Source organism: Gallinula chloropus (assembly GCF_964237585.1).
Source record: "Gallinula chloropus genome assembly, chromosome: 3".
Taxonomy (NCBI): Eukaryota; Metazoa; Chordata; class Aves; order Gruiformes; family Rallidae; genus Gallinula; species Gallinula chloropus.
This window is the reverse complement of record NC_140087.1, coordinates 38,536,141-38,558,199: the sequence shown is the minus strand read 5'-3', so window position 1 is coordinate 38,558,199 and position 22,059 is coordinate 38,536,141. Positions and strand designations below refer to the sequence as shown.

General features: G+C 46.5%; 1 protein-coding gene across 1 annotated transcript in view; it reads left to right on the top strand.

The window, feature by feature from the left end:
• The window catches only part of FRMD1 (FERM domain containing 1), a gene marked incomplete at both ends in the record, with an annotated part of 30,320 nt that extends 8,563 nt beyond the window's left edge, over positions 1–21,757 (top strand). Inside the window, 11 exons of the mRNA XM_084262579.1 lie at positions 6,711–6,790; positions 8,899–8,975; positions 10,592–10,778; positions 13,304–13,459; positions 15,680–15,745; positions 15,947–16,015; positions 16,201–16,375; positions 17,973–18,308; positions 18,449–18,577; positions 19,305–19,384; positions 21,470–21,757. Of these exons, the coding sequence (XP_084118705.1) occupies positions 6,711–6,790; positions 8,899–8,975; positions 10,592–10,778; positions 13,304–13,459; positions 15,680–15,745; positions 15,947–16,015; positions 16,201–16,375; positions 17,973–18,308; positions 18,449–18,577; positions 19,305–19,384; positions 21,470–21,757 (1,643 nt within the window). The remainder of the gene's footprint in view (positions 1–6,710; positions 6,791–8,898; positions 8,976–10,591; positions 10,779–13,303; positions 13,460–15,679; positions 15,746–15,946; positions 16,016–16,200; positions 16,376–17,972; positions 18,309–18,448; positions 18,578–19,304; positions 19,385–21,469) is intronic.
• Positions 21,758–22,059: the final 302 nt, after the last annotated feature.

Below are 22,059 nucleotides of genomic sequence, written 5' to 3'. Positions count from 1 at the left end.
CCAAGTCATTTATTTTAAAGAAACCACTGTCCTGTTTCCCTAAGGGCGTATTTCCCGGCATTCACTTCTGGCAACCCGGTGGTGCCCGATGCAAAACAAGGTACTCTAATCCACCTGCATCCAGTACCTTGCTGCTAATTTGTCAACAAACCCCTGACTGTCAGCAGTGGGGAGAGAATGAAAATTAAAGGATTTCTGCAGAACTGTAACCAATCACACTGGGTGGATTATCTGGATTAGAAGCCCATTTGACCTGCAGACGTTGTACAGATACACTAATGCTCAGTTGGTCTCATGGTTAAGTCTCTGTGTGAGGGGGAGAGGTTGGGGTCCTTAATCATAAACAGAAGTTTAACCCCTAAGTGTAGCAGAAACGAAGGCAGCGCCACAAAACACCCTGCAAACTGCCAACCATGAATGCTGTGAGATCTAAGCTGTAGGTCTTTTGAGCATGTCTTCCAGCATTCTTTGCCTACATTGGTTGCCTTACCTTCTGTTACAGATGATGAGGGCAAGCCTCAGGATTTAAGGCAACAGTAGCGGTGGCAGGAAAGAGTTTTTCAGCCCTTCTGCTCTTGAGCTTTTTTTATTCTTAAGATGAAAGCTGCTTCAGCCAACTGTATTTGGGGGAGGGGAAAAAAACTTGTGTCTTTAAGAAGTGGATCACTTTGAAAATTGAGTTCAGGAGCGTATACTAACGGGATGCTGCACCAGAACAAAGCCCAGGACGTGTTGCTCTTCTAGTTTTGTCACAGATCATCAAGCAGGCCATACCTTGTGCGCTGCTGTTGCTGCTGAAGTGCATTTTTTTTTCCTTCTTTGTAATTTGCTCAGTGAAAGACCCTGCAACCCTGCCAGGTTCAAGCAAGCTCAGTAGACTTAGCAGCTGGGTCTTGCATTGCAGCCCCTCCTGGAGGGTCAGCCTTATCTAGTGCCCCGCAGGAGGTTTCCCTCTTGTTAACAGAAAGTGTATGCAATGACACAGTTCAGTCTTCTAAAGCAAAACTGATTGTCAGCAGACAGAGAACAGGCCTCCTTTGTTTTTATAACCTGTATCCCCTGGATCCTGAATCTTGGGCTCCTTTTGCTCCTTTCTAGGAGGAAACCTTGTTTGACCCATGCGGATGGAAGCTTTCCATTGGGAAGGAGCAAGCCTGCAGCTCCTACACCTACACCCTGCCACTGGTGTGGCAAATTCTTACCAGTTTGTCAGGCTGGCTTTCTAGCAAACCCAAATCCCTTTGCTTCAGGTCCCCTGCCTCAAGGTTCATTCTTCAGTTATTCCAGTGATGGCTGTTCACCTTGTCAGACCCATGCCTCCCAGCACACACCTAGCAGGGAGCTTGGTGGTTAACTCTGTCAAAACCACTCTGTCTCCAGTTAACTCTTGTGCATCTGTGTATCCTCCAGTACTGGAGTTCATGGATGGGATGTGCTACCATGTTATCTTTATACCAGATACCCACGGAAGATAACAAAGGGTGTCTTGATTACAAAAGAAGCAGCTCTTCAAAATACCCTGTGGTTTCTACACCCCATTCCTTCCCCACTATCCCTGCTTCTTTCTGCTCCTTTAAATCTGCTTATATAGTTGCATCTCCCTTATGAATTTCTTCTATGTTCTAAGGAACAGTTCTGTTCTAATGACTTTGATACCTCAAGTTGAATGCCGTGTAAGAAAAATGTGCAGAAATGTGCTACCTTGAGGGAATTGCAGGGGTTTAGGTGTTACTCCTCAGAAGTACTGGCATGCTCTCTTCCTAGGAAGGGGGAAGAGATTTTTGCTTGTATGTGAAGCCTTTCGTTTCTCCTTCAGCATCAACACTACATCCAGGCTCTCCTGTCTGAGAATTGCAAGGGTGGTTGTTTTATTATTCCTGGATGAGCAGTGCTAGAAACAGTTCTGCTGCTCTTCTTGTGCAGAAGATTTCCCTGTGACACTGCCAGAGCTATGAAGATCTCTGCCTGGGCATGCCTTGTTAACTGTAAGATGCTAACATAGAATTCCTGTAGAACTTACCCATTGCCAGGAATGACTGAGCCTTTATCTCAGTCTTCAGACTTCAACATTTCCAAACAGCCTCATGACCTTGGGCTTCTTGATATTGCCTCTTTTCATTGTTCCATCTGTATACCCTCTCTCCATCCCGGGTAGAGGGACCTCAGCCAGGACCTCTCCTGCTTTACTCCCAGCTTGTTGTGGTTCTTTTCTTCACTTGGGATATGTTTACTTTCCATTCAAAGCTAAAAACACCGAGTTATCCTGAAGAAAAATTTTCTAGACCCCTTGGTAAACTAATAAGGTACTGAAAAGTGGACAAAGCTTCTGACTGATGGCTTTACAGGTAATACCAGGAGCATTGAGAAGTTACATACAGGTGGTGGGAGCAGATGCCATGTGGGTAGTGATGTTCTCAGGACACTGGGAACAGTGCTTCCCAAGCGTTTGGAACCTCAGGGAGCTTCACATGCAAAAGGAGTGTGTAGCTGGCTCTTCTTCAATATGCACACACAAAAAAATCCACGCTGATATTCAGGGAAGCTAAGGAGGTTATTTGAGGTCTACAGTATGTGTTGTGAGGTGGTTTTGAGTGATACTTTTTGTTTTGGGGTGGGGGGGTATTTGTTCTGTTTGGGTTTTTTATTTTGTTTTGAACTTCAGCTCTCCCCTGACCCCAGCACCCTCCCTCTGGTTCTGCTCCTGGCCATCTTCCTGTGGCATCTAAAGGGAAATAGTGGTGTTGCCACGAGGTTTCTTGTACCGGGTGGAGAAGTACTAGAGAGAATAACTACTTTATTTTTTTTTTTGGTCCCCCTTCTCTTTAAGGCAGAAAATTCTTGCTATGTGGAAGTTTGGCACATTTTATTTGAATCTTAATCTTTTGGACTGCCTAAGTATACTTGACTCAACCACAGGAGTTAATGGGATGTTTCTGGCCTCCAAGAGTGCCTGAGCTCTGCCTCTTGGTAGGATAGGACTTACCTCTGTGGAATTTCTCAACACTCCTAGCCCAAAGCGGGCAGAGGTGAAGAACAGGTTTTTGGCATTCCCTGTTCCTTGCCTTTTCTGCAGGGAGCTTACCTTTCAATAAAAAATGAACTGGGGAGGTGCTGGTTAATGCAAAATAGTGGCTTTTAGAGCAACTGATTTGCCCTTGTATTGCAGCTGTACCTTTCTATTCACATTTTCCCTGCAGTGTAAATAATGCCGACTGTGAATCTGCATCACTCACTGGAACTGTGTCACTTCATTCTGACTGGAGACCTGGCCCAGTATTTTTTTTTTCCAACAATGCATGCCCTATATTTGCTTAAATATGTAAATGTGCCAAGCTAATTTTGCGGAGCAGGACTCCTCAAATGTTTACATTTCTGGCAACTGCTTAATGCAGAATGAGGTTTTTGCAGCAGAAACTTTCCATTGCATTTGAGGGCTCTTAAAAGCTAAAATTTGGGAGCAATGTGTAAATTGCAGCGCTGCAAATGAGCCAGCTGTCCAGATGCATTTCTTGGGAGTGGGGTGCACTGGTGTGTTGTACCAAGCCTGGTATCTGTAGACACATACATGAGGGAAAGAAGAAGCTGGTACAATACATTTTCAAGCTCGCTGCCAGCACTGAGGTGAGATTTGTGAGGGCAGTGTCAATAGTTGCTGGTGGACTTGAGTGTCCCTGCATACATGCTTCCAAACCACCTGCTTAGTACCTTTTAGTTGTCTTTTGGCAAAGGCCAGTGAAGCATGCCAATTTGCAGCTGCTGAGTATCCATCCCCATTTGGATCCACAGGTCAGACACATTTTCATCTGGGAAGGTGGCTGTCTGTACATTTCAATGCTGGTTTTTGTAGCACTGCTGTGAGGTGCTGTGATTTGGTGCCCTCATCTCTGTTAGAGACACTTGTCAGATGTGAAGCTGTCTCTAAAAACAACAGATCTCTTAAGTTTCGCTGCTAATCCAGTTTAAGGAAAAAAAACCCAAAACAGCCCACAACCCATGTAGGGCTGGGGAAGGAAATACCTCTTTGTTTTTGTAGATGGAGGCTTATGTTGCATGTTGACATTCCAGCAATATTAACTTCATTAAGGCAGGAATGCAGTGCTGCATTCTTGCAGGGGAGGGAGGAGGCTGGGCTGGGATGGGGAGGAGCAGGACCACCAGGGAGAGCTGGTACATCTGGGTGTCCTTCTCCAGCATGACTAATTCTGGGGTTTATGTGCCCCTCTCAGTAGGCACAATAGTGACCTCCGGCTTAGCATCAGTGCTCTCCCAGAGTCGTCTGTCTAGCCTCAAGAACACAACAGAGAAACAGAGGCTGTGGGGTGCAGGTAGCACGTGGCTTTACTACATCTCTCATCCTTTTCCCTTTTCTATCCCAGTATCTGTGTGTGATGGGATGGCTCAGAGCATATCATCGTGCTTGGTGTTGCTATCTTCTCCTCATGGCAGAGGAGTAATAATTCACATATTTCCCTAAATGCCTCTGAGCACAGGATCATTGCTGAGCAAGGAGGAAGAACTGACCCTGCAGCTTGTTAGAGCCATGTAGGATCCCTGCCCCCTTCACAAATGGCACCTGAACACTGTGATGTTGTCAGAACCGATACAGGCTTTAACCAACAGTGCTGTGCCATCAGGAGCAGCCTCTGTCCGGCTGTGGGAGCCCATAGTGGGGTGAGTGCCCTGCTCTGGGACTAAGAGCCATGCTCATGCCGTCCCACTCCTGTCATTTGCTGTGCAAGTGCTTCCTAAATGAGCCTTTATTTACTTTTTAAGAAAAGCTTTACAAGGAGACATTGACCAGCTCAGCAGCTGACAGGGGCCAGAGACAGGTCCAAGAGATGGATCCAGCTGATCTCATTGACTAGGACATCTGTCAACCTTTCCAATGCAGCGTTATCTGACATTAATGGGCTTAGAGAAGCAAGGCCAGCGTACCCCCCCCACCAGTCGCCCTATCTTACAGGCATCAATGAAACGCAGGTACAAGATGCGGTCTCTCTGATGACAGACACTCTTCCTTTTAGTGTTAAAACAGCAGAACATCTTCTATACTGCCTGGTGTGCTGCAGGACTTGAATTCTCACCACTAAAACGCTCAGGATGTCCGTACAGCAGTTTCAATGTTGCTGTTAAATGCTGTGTTGTGTATGTATGTGACATGCCAAGCAACAGAAACAGAGGTGTAATTATTTATAACTACAGCTACAATCAGTACAATGCAGGAAAGACCACAGAAATGGAAACAGGACTTTTGGGAGATTGTTGTCTTTATTTGTGTCTAACATTGTGGGGTATTTTACACAAGGCCTCATATTAGCATGGTGTGTACACCAGTTCTGGCTAGCACCAGGTGTGCTTTCTCTCACTGGAGGTGGGAGTTGGAGGTGGTGATGGGGGTTGTTTTGCTTGCTTGTTTTTTAAAAGCATGCCAAGGAAGTGTTTGCTGTATCTGCTCCTGTAAGGAACTGGAATGCTTTGGGGGAGGTAGCTCAGAGCACCCTTGAAATGCCTGCTGTAATACTGGCCAGTCCTTCTGCTGAACAGACATGAGTGCAGGCTCTCATTTTGTTGTAAATCTCCATCAGAAAATTTAAATATTTCAGCTCTATTTTCCCTTTCCTTTTTTTTTTTTTTGTGGTGGAGCTTTTTTGTTTTTTGTCTTTTTTTGTGTCTAACATCAGAAAGCCAAAGCTTGGAAGTCTGGGCTTGTCTTCAAGGGCAGAAAACTATTTTCTGAAGGTTCCGCCCTCCCCCCCCTTTGATGTCTAAGGAACAAGCTCTTCAACTTGGCACTTAATGTCACCTGTCAAAACACTTTCCTGGGCAAGACCAGAGTAGAGGGACTGGTCAGGTGAATGTGCTCAGCTGGTATTGCCACTGAAGCCTGAAAACACCCATCAGGTCTTCTTTTAAGAGCCTTGAGAAGACTTTGGGGGAAAAAATCTTTCACTAGCTGAGTTTGGGTTTAATAATTGGTAAGCAGTGTTACAAAGCATTGGTTTTGAAAGCAGCACAAAGCTCTTTCAAGATGATGTGCTGTTTCAGGCTGTCTCTAGTTCACCCTCACCTGGGTGGAGAGCAAGTCCTGGTCCTTTGAGGCAGGCCAGGTTTCCCTTCCTTTCATCCATCTTTTTGCTCTATAAAAGAAGCTGGGTGTGAGCAGGAGACGCCAAACATTGAGGAGGGCGTTTGGGTTTGGTCTTCATCCTTCTCACCGTTTCAGAGGATCCCATTCATATGTAGAGGATGAGACCTGTCAAATACCTGACTCTGTCCACTTGCCTATGCCGTGTTGGACCATGGTGCTGCGTGCTGGCAGAGTGGAAGTTTGGGTAGGGCTTGCTTGTTTAATAATAATAACTGAATCTGCTAGACTGATGGTACAGTTAGTGTAGTAAGGTGATGTTTCTCTTCTGTAGGAGACTTCTTGCTTATAAAGCAAGAATTCTGCATTTCTACATAATGTGTTTGGGAAACTTTAGCTCAGTGTCTCTTGAATCACAGTGTAGTTTTCCTGCCTTCCATACTGTCTGGCATAGCACACATACTGAAGAGACTCGGTGTTCTTTCTTTTCCCTGCCCTGTCTATTCCCTGGTCAGCTTTGTTCTAAAGCACATTGCTTGGAAATATCTTGTATAGTCATTAAGCTTTTGACAAATACAAATTTCTAATTCTTTGATATTAAATGCTTTTTCCTCTTGTCTTTCAGATAACGAATATGTTTTTATAGATCTGGAGCAGAAGCTTAGCAAATACTTTTCAAAGGAATGGAAGAAAGAGACCACCAAAGTAAGACAGATGTTTAATTTCAGATAGTAATGCTTTGGTATTGGACTCTACAGAAAAATAAAAACATTTAATCTAAGGTCCATGAAGCATTTCTTGAAGATGGTCTGCAGAACGCTGTTCAGTAGCAAGATGCAGTGATCTCCGCACAGCTCTCAAAATTAGTTGGAAGAGCTAAGCCAGCCCCTTGCACAACTTTACCTGAGCAGTAGTGGCCACATGACTACTGTTTGCCTGCTGCAGAAGTGGAGATCAATTGGTCAGTCTTCCTTCTGAACACAGCTGAGCCCCTGAAGACTCCAGACGCTTCATTGTTATCCTTAGGGAAAACTGCCTAAAATATCTTTTTGTGACTCGCACCTGATATGAAGGAGAGGGGTGGAGCTGGGACTCTTCCAGAGAGCGTGCGAAAGAACAGCAGAACGGAAGGAGAGGAAGGGTGTTCTGTTTTAAAAGAGGCTTGGTTCTTTAGGGCTAGCCAGCCCTGTCAGGGGAGGAGAAGAGCTCTGTGAAATAAAGACAAGCCTATGTAATTGTTTAGTGCCGGTCATTCAGACGTGATAATGCCTGTTTGTGTGTGTCGTCATTAGAGGAGCCGCAGCAGTCTAGAACAAAGCGCTGTATGTAATTACATTCAGATATCTTAATTAGCTCATTATGACTTTTTCCACCTTCCTTAAGGGTTTTCTTTTGCAGAGTAGGCACGCTTGCTGTTTCTGCTGTTTAGAGAAGTTTGCTGATGACTAGTGAGATTCTGGGATCTCTCTTACCCCATACTGCTCCTCCCAAACAAGTAAGGGTTACTTCCAAGACAGCTGCCAGTGTTGGGAACGGCTGTCTGTCCAGGCAGTGAGGGTTTCCCAAGGCAGGTGCTTCTGGTCACCTCGGGATGGAGTGTGCTTTCTGGTTGCTTTGAGGCTGGATTGTTGCAATGCTTTTTAAGTCAGGGTAATGTCAGACCTCTGGTGTGCAGTGAATCATAACAGGCTGAATGAGTTGCCATTGGCAGTACTGGAGCCTGAGAGGAGTTAGGCTACCTGACTGGGTTAGCAGCCAGGGATTTAGCTCTTGTGAAGAGGTTTCAGGTGGAAAGTCCAGTCCAGCTGATAAAATAGGGTGACTATGAACAAGTTCCAGAAATAAAATGTAAATATTTGCATGATGATCAAGAAGCTGCTGTCGGCATCAGATGTGCATGGCATGCCATCTACCTTGTCCCAGTGAGGTGGGTCTTGCCAGCCTAACCTTGAAAGTGCCCACCAGAGCAAAGTTATGTGTATGAACATTGAAGAAATGAGTAGTAAAGTAGGAAAGATGAGGGAATGAGCTAGTAGGGTAAGATGCTGGGGTTTTTTTTTTTGGTTTGTGGGTGTTTTTCCCACTTTTTTCTCCTGTTAAAACAAGCCTGTTATTCTGAAAGGTAGTTAAAACAATGGAACCCTTGCTGACCTTCTCCTAAGCAGATATCTTGTGCGAAGGAGACATCAGTGGCCCCTTTGGGGTCTGTGGCCACGGGAAGGTGTGAATAACGAAACACTACCCCTGCCAGACAAAGGGCCAGGAGTTAATATCGGGCTGGTGCGTCTCAGCCTCGGGCAGCAGACGCTGACCGCAGCAGCGCGTGCGGCCCTGCCCCGTGATGTGGTGCGTGCGGCGTGGGGATGGCGGGTTACTCCTGGGTGTGCCCTGGAAACGCTGCGGCCCTGCCAGCGTGGCGTGCGGCCCTGCCTGCTGCTGCGAGGGAGGCCCTGACGAACTTGCTGTGTTCAGCGCTAATGTGTCTGCGGCGCTGCCAGGTGCTGAGCTAGGTAACTTTGGGCCAGGCTGGGCATCCCCAGGCTACACTGCTCACCACATTACCCACCCCCTCCCCCCCTCCCCCCATCCAAAGTTGCCCTCCCTAGGACTGTTCAGCCTGTTCTGTGATGCCTCATTTATTGTTATGAGATTCCAAGGCAATCGGCTCCCCTCTAAAACTTGCCAAGAGCTATGAGTAGAAAATGAAAAGCAGTATGGGGAGTGAGCTTGGGAGAAGAGAAATGTTACCAGGTCAGGTAACAGGAATTTTGGATGCTGAACATAATTTAACTTATTGTCTGTCTTTGCTCTAGGGGACAGAGAAATTCAGCCCTCCTTTCGTTGCGTTCTTTAGAGTACAGTATTATGTAGAAAATGGAAGAGTAATAAGGTAAGTTCCCTTTGGTGGTAGTTACTGTATTTTGAATTATTTACTGTGTTCTTAAAAGACAAGAAAAATAATGCTTCTTTAAGCTCATCGCTATGTGCTCAAAGAAATAATCTTAAAAAATCCACTTGATTTTTTGGCTTTAAGACCTTCACCGACTTCCTCACCCAGACATGTATGTTTTTCCCCTGAATCAGACCCCTTATCCCTAGGGAAATGGTGACTGCTTTTCCATCTGTGTTTAGAGAGCTGACTGAATGACAACAGTATCAAAATACGATTAATGCTCTTTTGCCTTTTGAAAAGCATCAGATGAATATACCAAAACTAGCTATTTACATTGCAGAGCACTTGCTGGTAATTGTGATTCTGTTTGGTTGGGGGGTTTTATTTGTATCTGAGCAATGCTCTGTGCAGTCTACTCCTGGAAACAGACTTTTGTAAATGGACAAAAGAAATTACTTCATAAGTTGGAGAGTTTTGCATGTGAGTGTAGCCCATTCACATGCTGCACTCAAAACATTGCCACCCTCACCCACAGTACAGGACAAAGGATGAGGTAGTTAAAAATGACCAACTGACAGAGTTAATTTCCATCAGCACTTCTGGCTTGGCTGTGACCCCGGGGCAAGCCAAGAGCTGGGATCATTCAGATGGATTAAAATCTTTAGCAAATTTTTAGCATTTGTTCTCTTTTTGAACAAAACTTGTGGTTTTTTTATTTTCTCTCTCCATAGCCTATTTTGGATACAGGGGAGTCTGTCTTCTGGAGTCTGACTATTAAGTGGGGTTTTTATTTTGCTTTTAGGTACAAAGGCAGATTGCATTTTGTTCTCCCACCCCCAATGCACGTACCCTTTAGCACTGGTAATTTAATTGGAGAGGTTTGCAGAGCCGTGCAGAGGTAGTTCCATGGCCCCTTCAGACTGTACACACACCCTCTTTTGAGCAGGCTGTGGCATCCAGCACCTCGATGCGTACATGCCAGCAGCCTGCTTCCCATGGGCCCTCACAGCAGGGGCCGTGTGGGTTATCGATGCTACGTGATAGCTATGCCTTATCAGACTATCCCTGTTTAGCGGAGCTTGAGGAAGATGATTAAAAACAAGCCCAAGGCTCCTGTGTCTTTTGATCTACCTTGCAGGGAATTAGCTGTTGAAAGGTACCTTGAGCCTAAGGCAAGGTGAAATGAAAAAGCAGTGCCAGGTTTGGAGGGGAAAGGAGGACAGGTGTGCAAGAAACAGGACTGGGATTGAAGGGGGTTGACTCTCCTGACTGCTACAGGCTGTCCAGGGAAACAGGAGTGCTTGATGTAGTCAGTCTCCAAAATGGGTGTGTTGTGATTTTTCTTTCATCTACCTTCTGCCCTGAATTCTTAGATCTCATGTTCCTCGAGATACAAACTATCATTTCTCATGTTTTTACAACACTTAGTGGGAGAAGACCTTGATCTTGGCTTGGTGCTCCCTACGCTCATGTAACTGTATGGGGGTGGCAGTGGCACGCATCGGGGGCGTCAAAGTTTAATCCCCCCTCTCAGAAGGGAGATGTGTTTGAGAGGCCTTATCTGAGCCTGAACTTCCTTTTCTTTCAAGTAAATTTGCCTTTGTGTCTTGCAGCGATAAGGTGGCACGGCAACTCTACTATTGCCATCTCAAAGAACAAGTACTTATGTCTCGGTGCAACCACAAAGAAGAAATCTACTTCTTGCTGGCTGCCTACAGCTTGCAGGCAGACTTGGGCAACTACAGGGAGAAGGTCCATGCTGGCAAATATTTTGAACCTCAGGCTTATTTCCCTCAATGGGTAAGTTTTGAGGGAGTCTTTCTGTTGACAAACTGCAAACACAGCAGGAGTTGTTATATCAAGGTGGCACCTAGCTGCAGCTACATAACTTCCCCAACTCCTACTGAAGTGATCAGGCAGAGTGGTAGAGCATCACCCTGAACCTCCCTCAGGAGATATCTACTCTCTTTCCACTGAATGCAGGTACCAGTTCCTCCTGGGCTCATTCAACAGTGAGGTGGATGATGTGTACCGTTCCTTGGTGAGGGAATGTGTTGGTGTCAATTTAATAACTCCAAGAGTGCAGCTGTCTGTTTTTAAATTCTTCTGTGGCTTAAAGGGTTATGTGTTTGCAGTGGTACATCAAGAAGATCTGCATAACCTAAGCTCTACAGAAAACCTCAGGGCCACAAAGCCAAGTCCATTGCCTTTTGCTTCTGTCTCTGTAATGCTTGCCTCTCTGAGATGGATAGACCCAAACCCCAACAGGAGTACTGCTGTGTAGCTCTTCTGGTGGTTGCTTTGTTGTTAATCTCTGAATCAGCTACTCTAAGAGAAAAGAGAAATGCCTGGAAATGGGTTTGCATGTTTGCTTATAAGGCTGTGCATGTGGGCTTGTGCCCTTCAAGACTTTCAAACAGCTTAGCCAAAAAGCTGGTTTAGTTGTTGAATGAAGGCAAATTATCTAAGACTTTGTCAGAGTTGGCTGCCTGCAGAGCATTCTCCTCTTGCAGTGAAATGTCCAGAAAATTGCTAATAAACACTTCAGTGTCCATAAAATTAAAAAGGGAAGGGTAACATTGTTACAAACACACCAGTACTGCATCTTCTGGGGCAGGATGTTCCCAGCGATCTGGACAGACTCCACTCTGCAACCTGATTTAGTTCTGGAGCCCTCTTCTCTGCTGTGACAGTGGATTTTAGCCCAGCCCATGCCTTTGGATAGCTGTCACAAAGCCCGGATGCCTCTGGTAGTTGGCTGCTTGTCCCCAGACCCGTTGCATCACACTTGAAAGGTGGCACTTCTTTGGGGAGAAGGTTCACTGACAGGGCTTGCATCAGGGAGGCAAGGCTGGTAGAGCCTCCTTAGTGCACAAGTCCCAGCCTGCCTGCCTTGCTGTGCAGAAATGTGCTGCTCTCCCAGACAGCAGGTCTTCATCCCACACTGCTCCTTGCTACAGGGCACCTGGCAGGAGTAGCCATCAAAGGGCTGGAGAAGGTGGGTCTCGTGTGTACTGTTTCTGAGGCAGTCAGAAGTCTTATCAGAGACTGTTGCTCATCTGGCAAACCTGGCAAAGGCCAAGGCAGAGCCTGGCTCACCTGTGCTGAGCCCTGACCTCAAGCTAGTATGTGGGTGATCTATTACATCATTACAGAGAGGAGAATCTGGCAGACATGGGGACGCTTCTCTCCCTGCCCCTGGGCTCCTGTGGGGAGATACTGAGTGATCTCCTCCAACGCAATCTCTTCCTCTAACACGTGCTTGAGATCATTTGGCCAAGGGCTGTCCCAAGCCTCGTGCTAGTGAGGAGAGGTGATGCTGCCCCGGGGTGATCAACCCAGCTTTGAACTGTGGAGCTGGCGTGTCTCTTTCTGCTGATGTTGCACAGCTGGTGGCATCAGTGTGGTCTTCCATGGAGCCCAGCCTTCCTTGCAGGAGGGTATCTAAGCTAGCAGAGCATGCAGAGGAGGGCAAAGGTGTCATGGGACAGAGTAAATCGGAGGCTTAATTTTAAAATGGAAGTGGGAACTGTGTGGTGATGGTGTTTGGCTGTTTTGAGCCAGAGTGGGTTGTTCCTGGCAGGATGTTCCTGGGTGCCATCAGGGATCTAGTTTTAAATACCCCCAGTGGTGGAGGAGTTTGTCAAGTTAATTCAGTCAACACCCCTCTTATTTATCTGTCACAGCTGCTTACAGCCTGGGCCAGGCTGGCATGGGATAGGGCTGGGCTGCCCTGTAGCCTTGTACGTAGAGGGCATGTGAACAAACATGGGAACCAGGCACGTGCAGAGCAAGAGCAAGAGGCCCTCTGCGGTTTTTCCCTACTGCTTAGCAAAGCCACGTGCCTGCCAACCACTCCCAACAGGCAGAGATAGTGTTATCCTCCCCTTTGAGGGTGGAAATGCTAAATAAGCTGAATGTGTAGTTTCTGGACTTAAAAGGACCACCTAGTATTTTTGCAGTGTTTGGAGATGTTGCTGTTGATCCTGTTGGCATGCAGAGCGTGTTATCTGCCCATAAGCATTTAGGGATGCCAAGAGTTAGGAAAACAAATTCCAGCACTTCAGAATGGAAAGATCTGACATGAGCTCTGTAGTCTTGGTCTGTTAAGATTTTGCCACCTAGTATCTGTTTAGAGACATTGGTACCATCTGGGCTGCTTTAAATGCCTGTCATATGGGGAGGTAGAGGTGAACGTTCCCTAATATCCTGAGAGACCATATGAACATCCTCCTCCTCCAATCTCTCCTTTGCTGTTGATCACAGCTGCCTCCCGTGGGGACTGCTGAAGAGTTGCTGACTTGTTTGTTTTCCTTGTCGTTTAGATAATTGCAAAGAGGGGGAGCGACTACATCTTGAAACATGCCCCAGAGATGCACCGGGAACAGCAAGGGCTGAGTGCTAAGGAAGCAGTGCTGAAGTTCATTAAGGAGTCCTGCCTGCTGGAAGATGTGCCCGTCCACTTCTACAGGCTGCAGAAGGTTGGACAGAGAGTTGCTTACTTTGAACTTCTTTCCCACCATCACTTTTCTCCCTTTCTGCTTATTTGAGGGATGGTTGCCTCTTGATTCAGAGAGGTCAGACAGGTGTAAAATGTTCACCCAGTGAAGCCTGTCCCCAGTATATAGTTATAGTTGGAATCTAGTTTTGTTCCTCAGCCAAGGAACTGGCCACAAGAATGGCAAAACTTAATTTTTGTCCCTGTGTGTCAGTGGACTTGCACAAAGGAAATCACTGTGAAGCCTTTTTTTGTTGCAGTCCATTGAAACGGTGACAAGATGTTGGCCATCTTTTGCATAAATGCCATATAATAACTAAAGGCAACACAGACATCTCAATTTCTAACCCCCTCCAACTCTGATAAGAGTGGCTGGTTATTTTTCAGCTGTATGGCAGATTTTGGATTCTTGGATTGTTGCTTGTCCCTGAGCCTGCTTGAACAGAGTGTGCTTTATTTTCATATGGTAAAAGAGTTCAGGTCTAGAACTAGGACTAGAGAGAGGTTTCCTGTTCCACTTTGGCGAGTGAAACCTGACTGTACAATTAGGAATGGCTTGGACCTTTCTTGAAATGGAGATATGCCACTTTGTCAGACTCATAATTAAACTTCTTGGATGCTTAGTGGAGATTATGTCTGGGAAGTATCTGTGTCCTTTGACCAATTTAGCGGCTCTAGTTACTGAAGAAACATGAATTTTTTTGAGGAAATAAGCTCTGGTTGGTTCTGTAATCCAGGCTTAGTTTCAGTTCCTCACAAACCAGTGCTGCTCCCCCTACCTCTCCTCTGTCCTCTCTGTTTTGATTCTAATGCTGTTAATGATGGAGTCATAAGAAGGTTGGTTACACTTGAATGCCATAAGAAACCCAGCTGGCAGGACATGATACAATATATATCCGAAATCACTGAGCCTGTGAAATTGATTGCTCTTAATAACAAGATTCCTGTCTGACTTGCACTTGTATGTTATGCATTGCCAACTCTTCTGTGTGGTGTTTGATCCACAATGTGCTGCTCTTCCTGCCATATGACAGAATTATCTCCTCTTGTGATGAGATCTCCTCCTCCTCCTAGGTGACGCCTGGGTCACAAAGCTCCCAGTGTGACCAGTAAAGGTATAAATGTGCTGGCTGCTGTGCGATTTCAGCAGCAGTCACTTCTGTATTGCACGCTTCTCGTGGCTTCTCCTGAGGCTGGGAACTCCAAAAGACAGGGCGGCACAGAGCCCCCATCTCTCTTCTCCAGACCTGAGGCAGCTCTTTGCCTTTAGGAGGCAGAAAGCTGCTTTTTGTGACTTTAAACTGGAGACATGTGTGGTAACAGTGACAAAGGGTGAGGTAATGTAATGGCATAAGGCTTACATCTTGACAAGTCTGATAAAAGTTCAAGCTCTGTGAGCCCAGAAAATTTTACCCCAACATTTTATTCATTTTGCTGCTCCTAGCAAGAAAAGTATGTGGGTTTTTTCCCCTCTGCTAACTGCCGTGCCAGGAGAGACTGAAAGAACTAGTTTATGAATCTTACATATATATATTTAAATTTAAGCAAAGGAATCACCTCATTAAGAGCAAGTGTGTTGTACCAAGATACAGCATGAGAAAAAACAGTGCAATATTCCAGCCTAGCCCCATGAATGTTTAAAACTGCAGGATCCCCAACACTGAGATGAAAAAGATCAAAAGGTTAGGTGGAAAGTCCCCATAACTTGAGCATTGATTAACTCCCTGCCAGCCAGGAGACATCTAAGGTCAGGCAAGTCCCTGGGTGGGAGCAGCAGTGCTGTGGTGTGGAGAGGGAACAGGCATCCCTTCTGTTTCAGGCTCTCTGTCACCTGGAGAGCATGAGTGATACACATCCTTGGGCACAGCAGAGACAGCACATGGCAGTAGGAGAGGTTCAAAGGTGCCTCCTTGAGCAGTAATGGTCTGTTCCTTTGTATCGCTGCAGTTCCAGGATTCCCTGTGCAGGGTGGATTAAGGCATTTGCTGGCAAAATGCTCAAGTTGTCCAGCATGAGGGGATTTTGGGTGTAGATATTCCAGGGGTCAACAAGGCAAGGTGCACTTAACAAACACAATAAAACCAAATGAGCTGAAGGCATCTGCCTGATGAGCTCTCCTGCTACCTCTCCTGCAGTAGGTGCCAGAACAAGAGCGTGGTCTTTGTAGATTAACCTTTGACTCCAGGCTCTTCTGTTCTCTCAGGATAAGAAGGAGGATCGCCCCACAGTTATCCTGGGACTGACCCTGAGAGGAATGCACATCTATCAGGTAACAGACTGCCGTGAAAGCCTTCTGGTATAGCATTAACTCTGCCCAGCTTCCCTGTCCTCCCCCTCCAGCCCCGCTGCCTCCCCTGGGATCACCAGGCTCTGCATATCTCAAATTCTTGGTGGTTTGCACATTCTTTGCGCATCGATGACTCCACCCTGTACCTGCCCGTCCTTGTGTCACTAGTTTGATGTGTTGCAGGAGGTGAATCACGTCCGCCAGCTCCTCTACGACTTTCCCTGGTCCCACATCGGGAAGCTGGCATTCCTGGTGAGTAGGAGGGAATGGGGGCCATCTGGCAGTGCCCTGCCGACCTGGCAGCTGGCAAAGCTGTCGGTTTGCCCTCACTGCTGTGTCAAGTCCTGTCACTCACACACGTGAGGCTGCAGCAGTCTCTAGGAGCTGCAAGCATGTTGTTCTTGCTCACTTTGCTGGCATCTCCCATCTTTATGCAGGGGAAAAAATTCGAGATCCAGCCAGATGGTTTGCCCTCCGCACGGAAACTGGTTTACTACACGGGCTGCCCCTTCAGGTCACGGCACTTGCTGCAGCTCCTCAGCAACAGCCACCGGCTCTTTCTGAATATCCAGCCAGTGTTGAAGCAGATTCAAAAACTGGAGGAGGCTGAAGGTATGTGGTGGAAGAGCAGGTGACTTTGGTAAAGGGAAGAGTATGTCACACTAGGCTCTGCTGTTGCTCACGGTGACTGCTGTCTCTCATTGATGGCGCTTCTGCCTTATCAGGAAGTGGGTGGAAAATGAGAGGTGGTGGATGTGTGTCAGGTCTGTTACTGGGAAGTGTCTATGGCTCCCACATCGCTGCACTGTGATCAGACAGCATGTGTGAGAGAGCAGTAGAGGGGGAGTATCTCCCTTAACGAGGAGAACCTCTTGTGTGGCCAGTCTGTGTGCATTTGACTCATGCTTCTGAGTGGAAGTAATTTTGAATAAAGAGCTTCCCATTGGGATAAGATCTTGTGTTCAGGCAGCAATACAGGTTGTGAGCCCATGTCTTAGTTTTTTTAGTGCTGTTTACTAAACAGTGTGTGCTATTCAGTTTGTAGTGTCCAGCAGTTCAGAGCTAGGAGTCTCAGGTGCCTGAAACAGCCTGAGAGCAGATCAATCTCCCAGGGTCCTCTCTCTGTTGGAACAATGATTGAGCTCTGACAGTCTCAGGTATCCTTTGAGCCAAGCTTCAGACACTTCATCAATTTACAGCTTGCCCCCTTACATTTAGCAGCTCTCCTACAACTTCTCAGCCTACCTCTCCCTTTCTTCAAGCCTCCTCCTGAATGCTTTTTTCCCTGCTCTGTTCCCAACTGCTGTTCCCTGCTTTACCCATTCACGCTTTCTGTCTTGTCTGGGGTTTGTAAGCCTTCAAGGTCAGTAGAAGGCAGCCAGCAGTAGTCTTCTTGTCTGAGACACACACTGACTCCTTCCTGGAGAAGTCAGGAAGACATTTCTGGCTTTTGCTCAGCTCAACTAACTCTGGGGTTGCATCCATCTCTGAAGTGGTCATTGCTGGTTGTGTGGAATCAATTTGGAGGGCAAGGTGGCCCTTACTCTCATCTAGCTTGGTTATTTATGTCTTTCCTTTCAGTGGAGTTAGAGAAGTGCCCTTGAACTGTGCAGGTGCAACCAGTGGCATGAACCAGTCACCTGTAGGAAGGCTCTCTAGTAGGTGGTGGTGGGGACAACGGGATGGGAGTGGAAGGGAGCAAAAGGCTCTGGATTGTTTTGGTGTCTCATGGATTGACTACCTTCAGCTCACCTCTCTCTAAGTAACAGATACAAGCCACTGGAGAAACAAGAAGTCATTAATAAATGCTAGCCTAGGGATCCTGTTCTTAGCTGTCTCCCCGCATTGGTGCCTGTTTCTCAAAACAATCAATGCATGCTGTTTTTAAAGACTGAACACTTAGGTTAGCAGAGTAATTCCCTTTATTTTAAATCTTTGATCTGGAAGCTGATCTCTTCTGTATCATAACTGCCTCTACCTGCCTGTTCTAACTCAGGAGATGCTGGTTTCACTGTAAGTATAACTGACTTAATTCTCTGCTGGCATCTGTTGAGCAAACAAAGTACAGAACTGTCCCTGTGTTTGCTCAGTAGCCGCAGCAGTTGTTTTCTTAATTGTCGGGTTGTGCCAGCCCCAGAACTTACTATTTTTGCTGCCCTTCCGTTGGCCGTGCTTGAAGTTCCCACCGGTTTCTTCCTTTCTTCCTCAGAGAAGAAGCGCTACCGGGAGTCCTATATCAGCGACACGCTAGACATGGACCTGGACCCGTGCGATAAGAACTCGCGCGGCAGCGGGAGCAGTGGCGGCAGCCGGCGGGATAACCGTCTGTCGCGACAGTCCACGGGGAGTCACGGCAGCTCCCACACGTCAGGCATCGAGGCCGACTCCAGGCACCGGGTGTCGGTGGAGATGTCGGTGGATGAGCCTTTCAGCATTGACCGGGTGCACAGGAAAGAGAAATCCTGCAGCTCAACCATCAGCTACGGTAGCTCTGGCATCGACAGCGGCAGTAAAGAGCGGGCTGAAGATGACTCTCAGGATGATGGTAAGGAATTTGGAGATGCAGAGAAACTTCTAAGCCTGCTCTTGCCTCCTCCTGCAGCAGAACTGGGAGTAAGAGAAGGTGAAGCAGCTCGGAGCAGAAGTGTAATGCTAACCCTTCTTCTGCCGCTCTCTTCCTCCTAGAGCTTGAGCTGGCAGTAGATGAGCCAGAGGAGGTGCCTGTAGATGAGCCTTTAGAGGGAGACCAGTTAGAGGAGGCCACTGTGGGAGAATCTGTTGAATCTCTTCCTCTAGATGCTGCTAGCTGCCAAGGTGAGATGGCTTTCTGCTACTGCTCAGTGCTTTTCTTTAGGCTGTAGCAACAGGAAGATATGTTTGGCAAGCTGGGCGTAATCTGAGGCACCTCAAAGCTGTATCTTCTTCCAAAGAACTGCCAGCACTACTCACTGTGCCACCATAACAGGATTTGAAGTCACTCACTCCTTTAGATGTTAAAGGCCAGCACTCTATATTGTACAGTGCTTCTCTCTCCCCTGTGCTCCTCAAGGTCTCCCTTCTCCAAATATGCCTAGTTTGTACTCAGTTACTGACAAAAAGATCGCTACAGGAGGTTTGCTGCAGTTAAGGAACTTACTTAAAAATCTTGTATACCACAAAACAACCAAGGGATTCAACTACAGGTTAATGAGCTAGTCACAGGTATTAATATGTACACTTTTGTGGTTTGTGATGCAGGGAATACTGGACAATGGGGTCATGCAGGAGCTGCCCGGCCTTTAGCTGTACAGCCTCTATAGAAGATGGGCAACTACAGGGCAAGCTGTTGGAAAGCTGTTTTCTACAGAGTCTTTAAACACTGATCCATAGGGGCAAAAAGGAGTACTCATGAGCAAAACTACCAGAGCATTGAGGCTGCTTACTCATGTATATTTATAGGATACCACTGCTTGAATGTGGCCTGTGAGAACAATATTCCTTTTCCCCAGCCCACAAAACCTCAAGTCTGCAATAATTCTCACTTCTTCCTTCTCCTTTGCAGCAATAAATCAGGAATCGCTGTCTGTGGTGCAGGTCACGCTAATAAAAATGAGAGGTCAAAGTGTGGAATCCCTTCATCAGGTAAGGCTCAGCAGGAGGGTGGGTCTGTGTGCAGGCATTGAAATGTGTAATGGAGACAGCTGTAAATCAAACCTGATCGGTCTGGATTTGACTGACTTTAAATGGTGCAACGAAAACCAGCTGTTGGCCAGCTATTCCTATCAGGAATAGGATCAGAGCAGTTTTTGGATCCAGAATAGTGTATAGAGAGTTTTGGAGCAACCAGCATGGAAACCTTGCAAGCCAGCTATCGTCTGCTTTAGGCTTCCAGACAGGAAATGGAAAATAAACCACTTACAAATTTTGAGTGCAATATAGAGCCAAGACCATCCATGCAGTTTGGGTGTGGGTTGCAAACTTGATCATCTTCCTGCTCCTGGAGCCAGCAGGAGCTCACATCAGAGTACAACCAGATGCTCGAGCTCTAATTACTGTCATTTGTGTGATTACACTATGTATGTGCTGAAGTCTTTGTTGTCAAAGTTTTCTTTTTGTCAAACCCTTGAGAAAAGGCAACCATATATGGTAAGATATGTCATAAGGAGTCCTCTGGGAAAAGCGTATTAAGATGGCTTTTTTTTAGGTTAAACAGTATTTCTTTTCAAAATACAGCTGTACCTACTGGGGTAGAAATGTAGGGCTTTGGGTTTGGGTGGGAATTTTTTGTACTGTTGGATTTTTTAATTAAAAAAGGCCCCTAGCATTTCTTCTCCAAATCCAAACTGACTTTATCTACTAAAAGAACTTTAAAAACCTGTTCATCCTTTTCCCCTTTGCTGGAACCTCTTTTCTGAACAAGGACTTGAAACACTCCTTAGGACCCTTTTTCTCTTTTCATGCTTCTTCCCAGAGCCAGTCACAAGCAATAAGGAATTTTCACTTATCAGCAAACAAGTTCATAACGTGCTATAGGAGATTAAGATGAAATTTTGGTTATTCTTTCCAAAGCTGAAGACTGGGCAGTACAAATCTCAGTGAACATATTCCTGTGTCTGAGTGGAATGACTTAAGAGTGTGAGGCAGAGAGCAGGCGTCTGGCTTCAGGTCCCAGTTCTATGTCAATGCTTTTACCAACACACACTTGGTTGTTAATTGCTTGGGATGCATCAGTCTGACTGGAATGTTTCTGATGAACGTAGGACTGTTCAAGGAACTGCAAGGATGTCTCTTTCCACTGGCCACCACCTCTATGCATCAAATATTTGGTGCATCTTAAAAAAACAAACCTCAAACAATTTCCCTTATGAGGCCATGTAACTCAGCACTGCAGGATTGAGCTTCCTTAATGCTGACCAGACTGCACAGCGTGTACTTGTTCACAGGAGCACAGCTAAGGCAGTGCTGGGTTTCCTCAGGGTTGCTGCTGAATTTCCTTCTGGTGTAGGTGGGAACAGTGGTACTGGGAAGCCGTTTTCTGTGTTGCCAACAGATGTATCTTGGCTTGAAATTGGTATTCCTGAAATTGGCCTTAATATTAGCATTTAAAAGGCGATTATGGGGAGATAGAGTAAGAAAAAGCAGGTTGGTAAGTTGGAAATGGCTTGAATTTGTTGGGAATTCCTCCAGAGGTAGAGTCACTACAGCTTGTCTAGCAAGATGCTGTCTCTGAGAATTCCTGCTGTTTTGTTCCTCCTGTTTTCTTTGCTGCTGAACAGTATTAGGCGTTTGAAACTTCATGATGCTCTTGGTAAACTTTGGACAAACCCATTAGTTTGCCAGGTTGCCTTCTTGAACCTTCCTTTCCCTAACTCACGGTGTTAGAGCAGTTGGGATACTTTAGTTATATGTCTTTTGCCCATTTGAGGATGACTGCACGAATCTGCCAAGGAGTGTCAGTACCATCACATGTGTCATCATTGTACTGGACACTGAGGGGGACAGCACAAAGAGGTTAGGATCTGGCTGGACATGGCAGGGCAACTTAATACACTTGTAACTCCTTAATGGTTCACAGCTTCTTTATTATCCAGTGTCCTTCCTGAGACTAGTGGGGCTGTTTTGAAGGAGTTGAACAACTTTGGAAAACGTATAGCATGCACAGTCAGCGTCCTTTGGTTGTGTCTGAGCTCATCTTCTTTATTCATGTGTATCTTACTGAACTGGCAGGTCAGATCACCCAAAAGCAGGAGCTGCACGGACCAGCACAGCCAGAGTTTGGATGACATCCGCCTTTACAGGCACCAGCACCCGCTACTAAGTGCCACGCTGTCTTCAGACACGTCCCACAGCTACACGTTTGGCTGCAGCCTGGAGGATAAGCTGTCTGTCTATGGCTGCGTTTATTCCACAGCGGACTGCAAGACCAAGTCTGCCCTTTATGGCAAGCGATCCATGAACTGCCTCTCCTTGGATCTTTTGGGAGAGGACCAGCTTCCGGAGGAATTTGTGGTGTAATGAGATTGGAGCTCTTCCACGCTGGGAAACAGCTCATCACGGAAATATATACCTCATTAACACGTGTGATGTCACTCTGGTGAGAGTGTGAGCGGCTTTGTTGTTCAGCTCCTTAATCAGTAAGTGGCATCACTTCTGCAGACCTGACTACAGGGCAGAGCAGATGGAGCGTAGCACTTAACCTCGGCATGTGAGATGTGCGTCTGAGCAGCAAACAGAAGCGGCCTGCACCACTCGCAGTGACACAACCAACAAAACCAAAACCAGTGGGACCAAAACTGCTGCTCAGCTAGTAAAGCAAA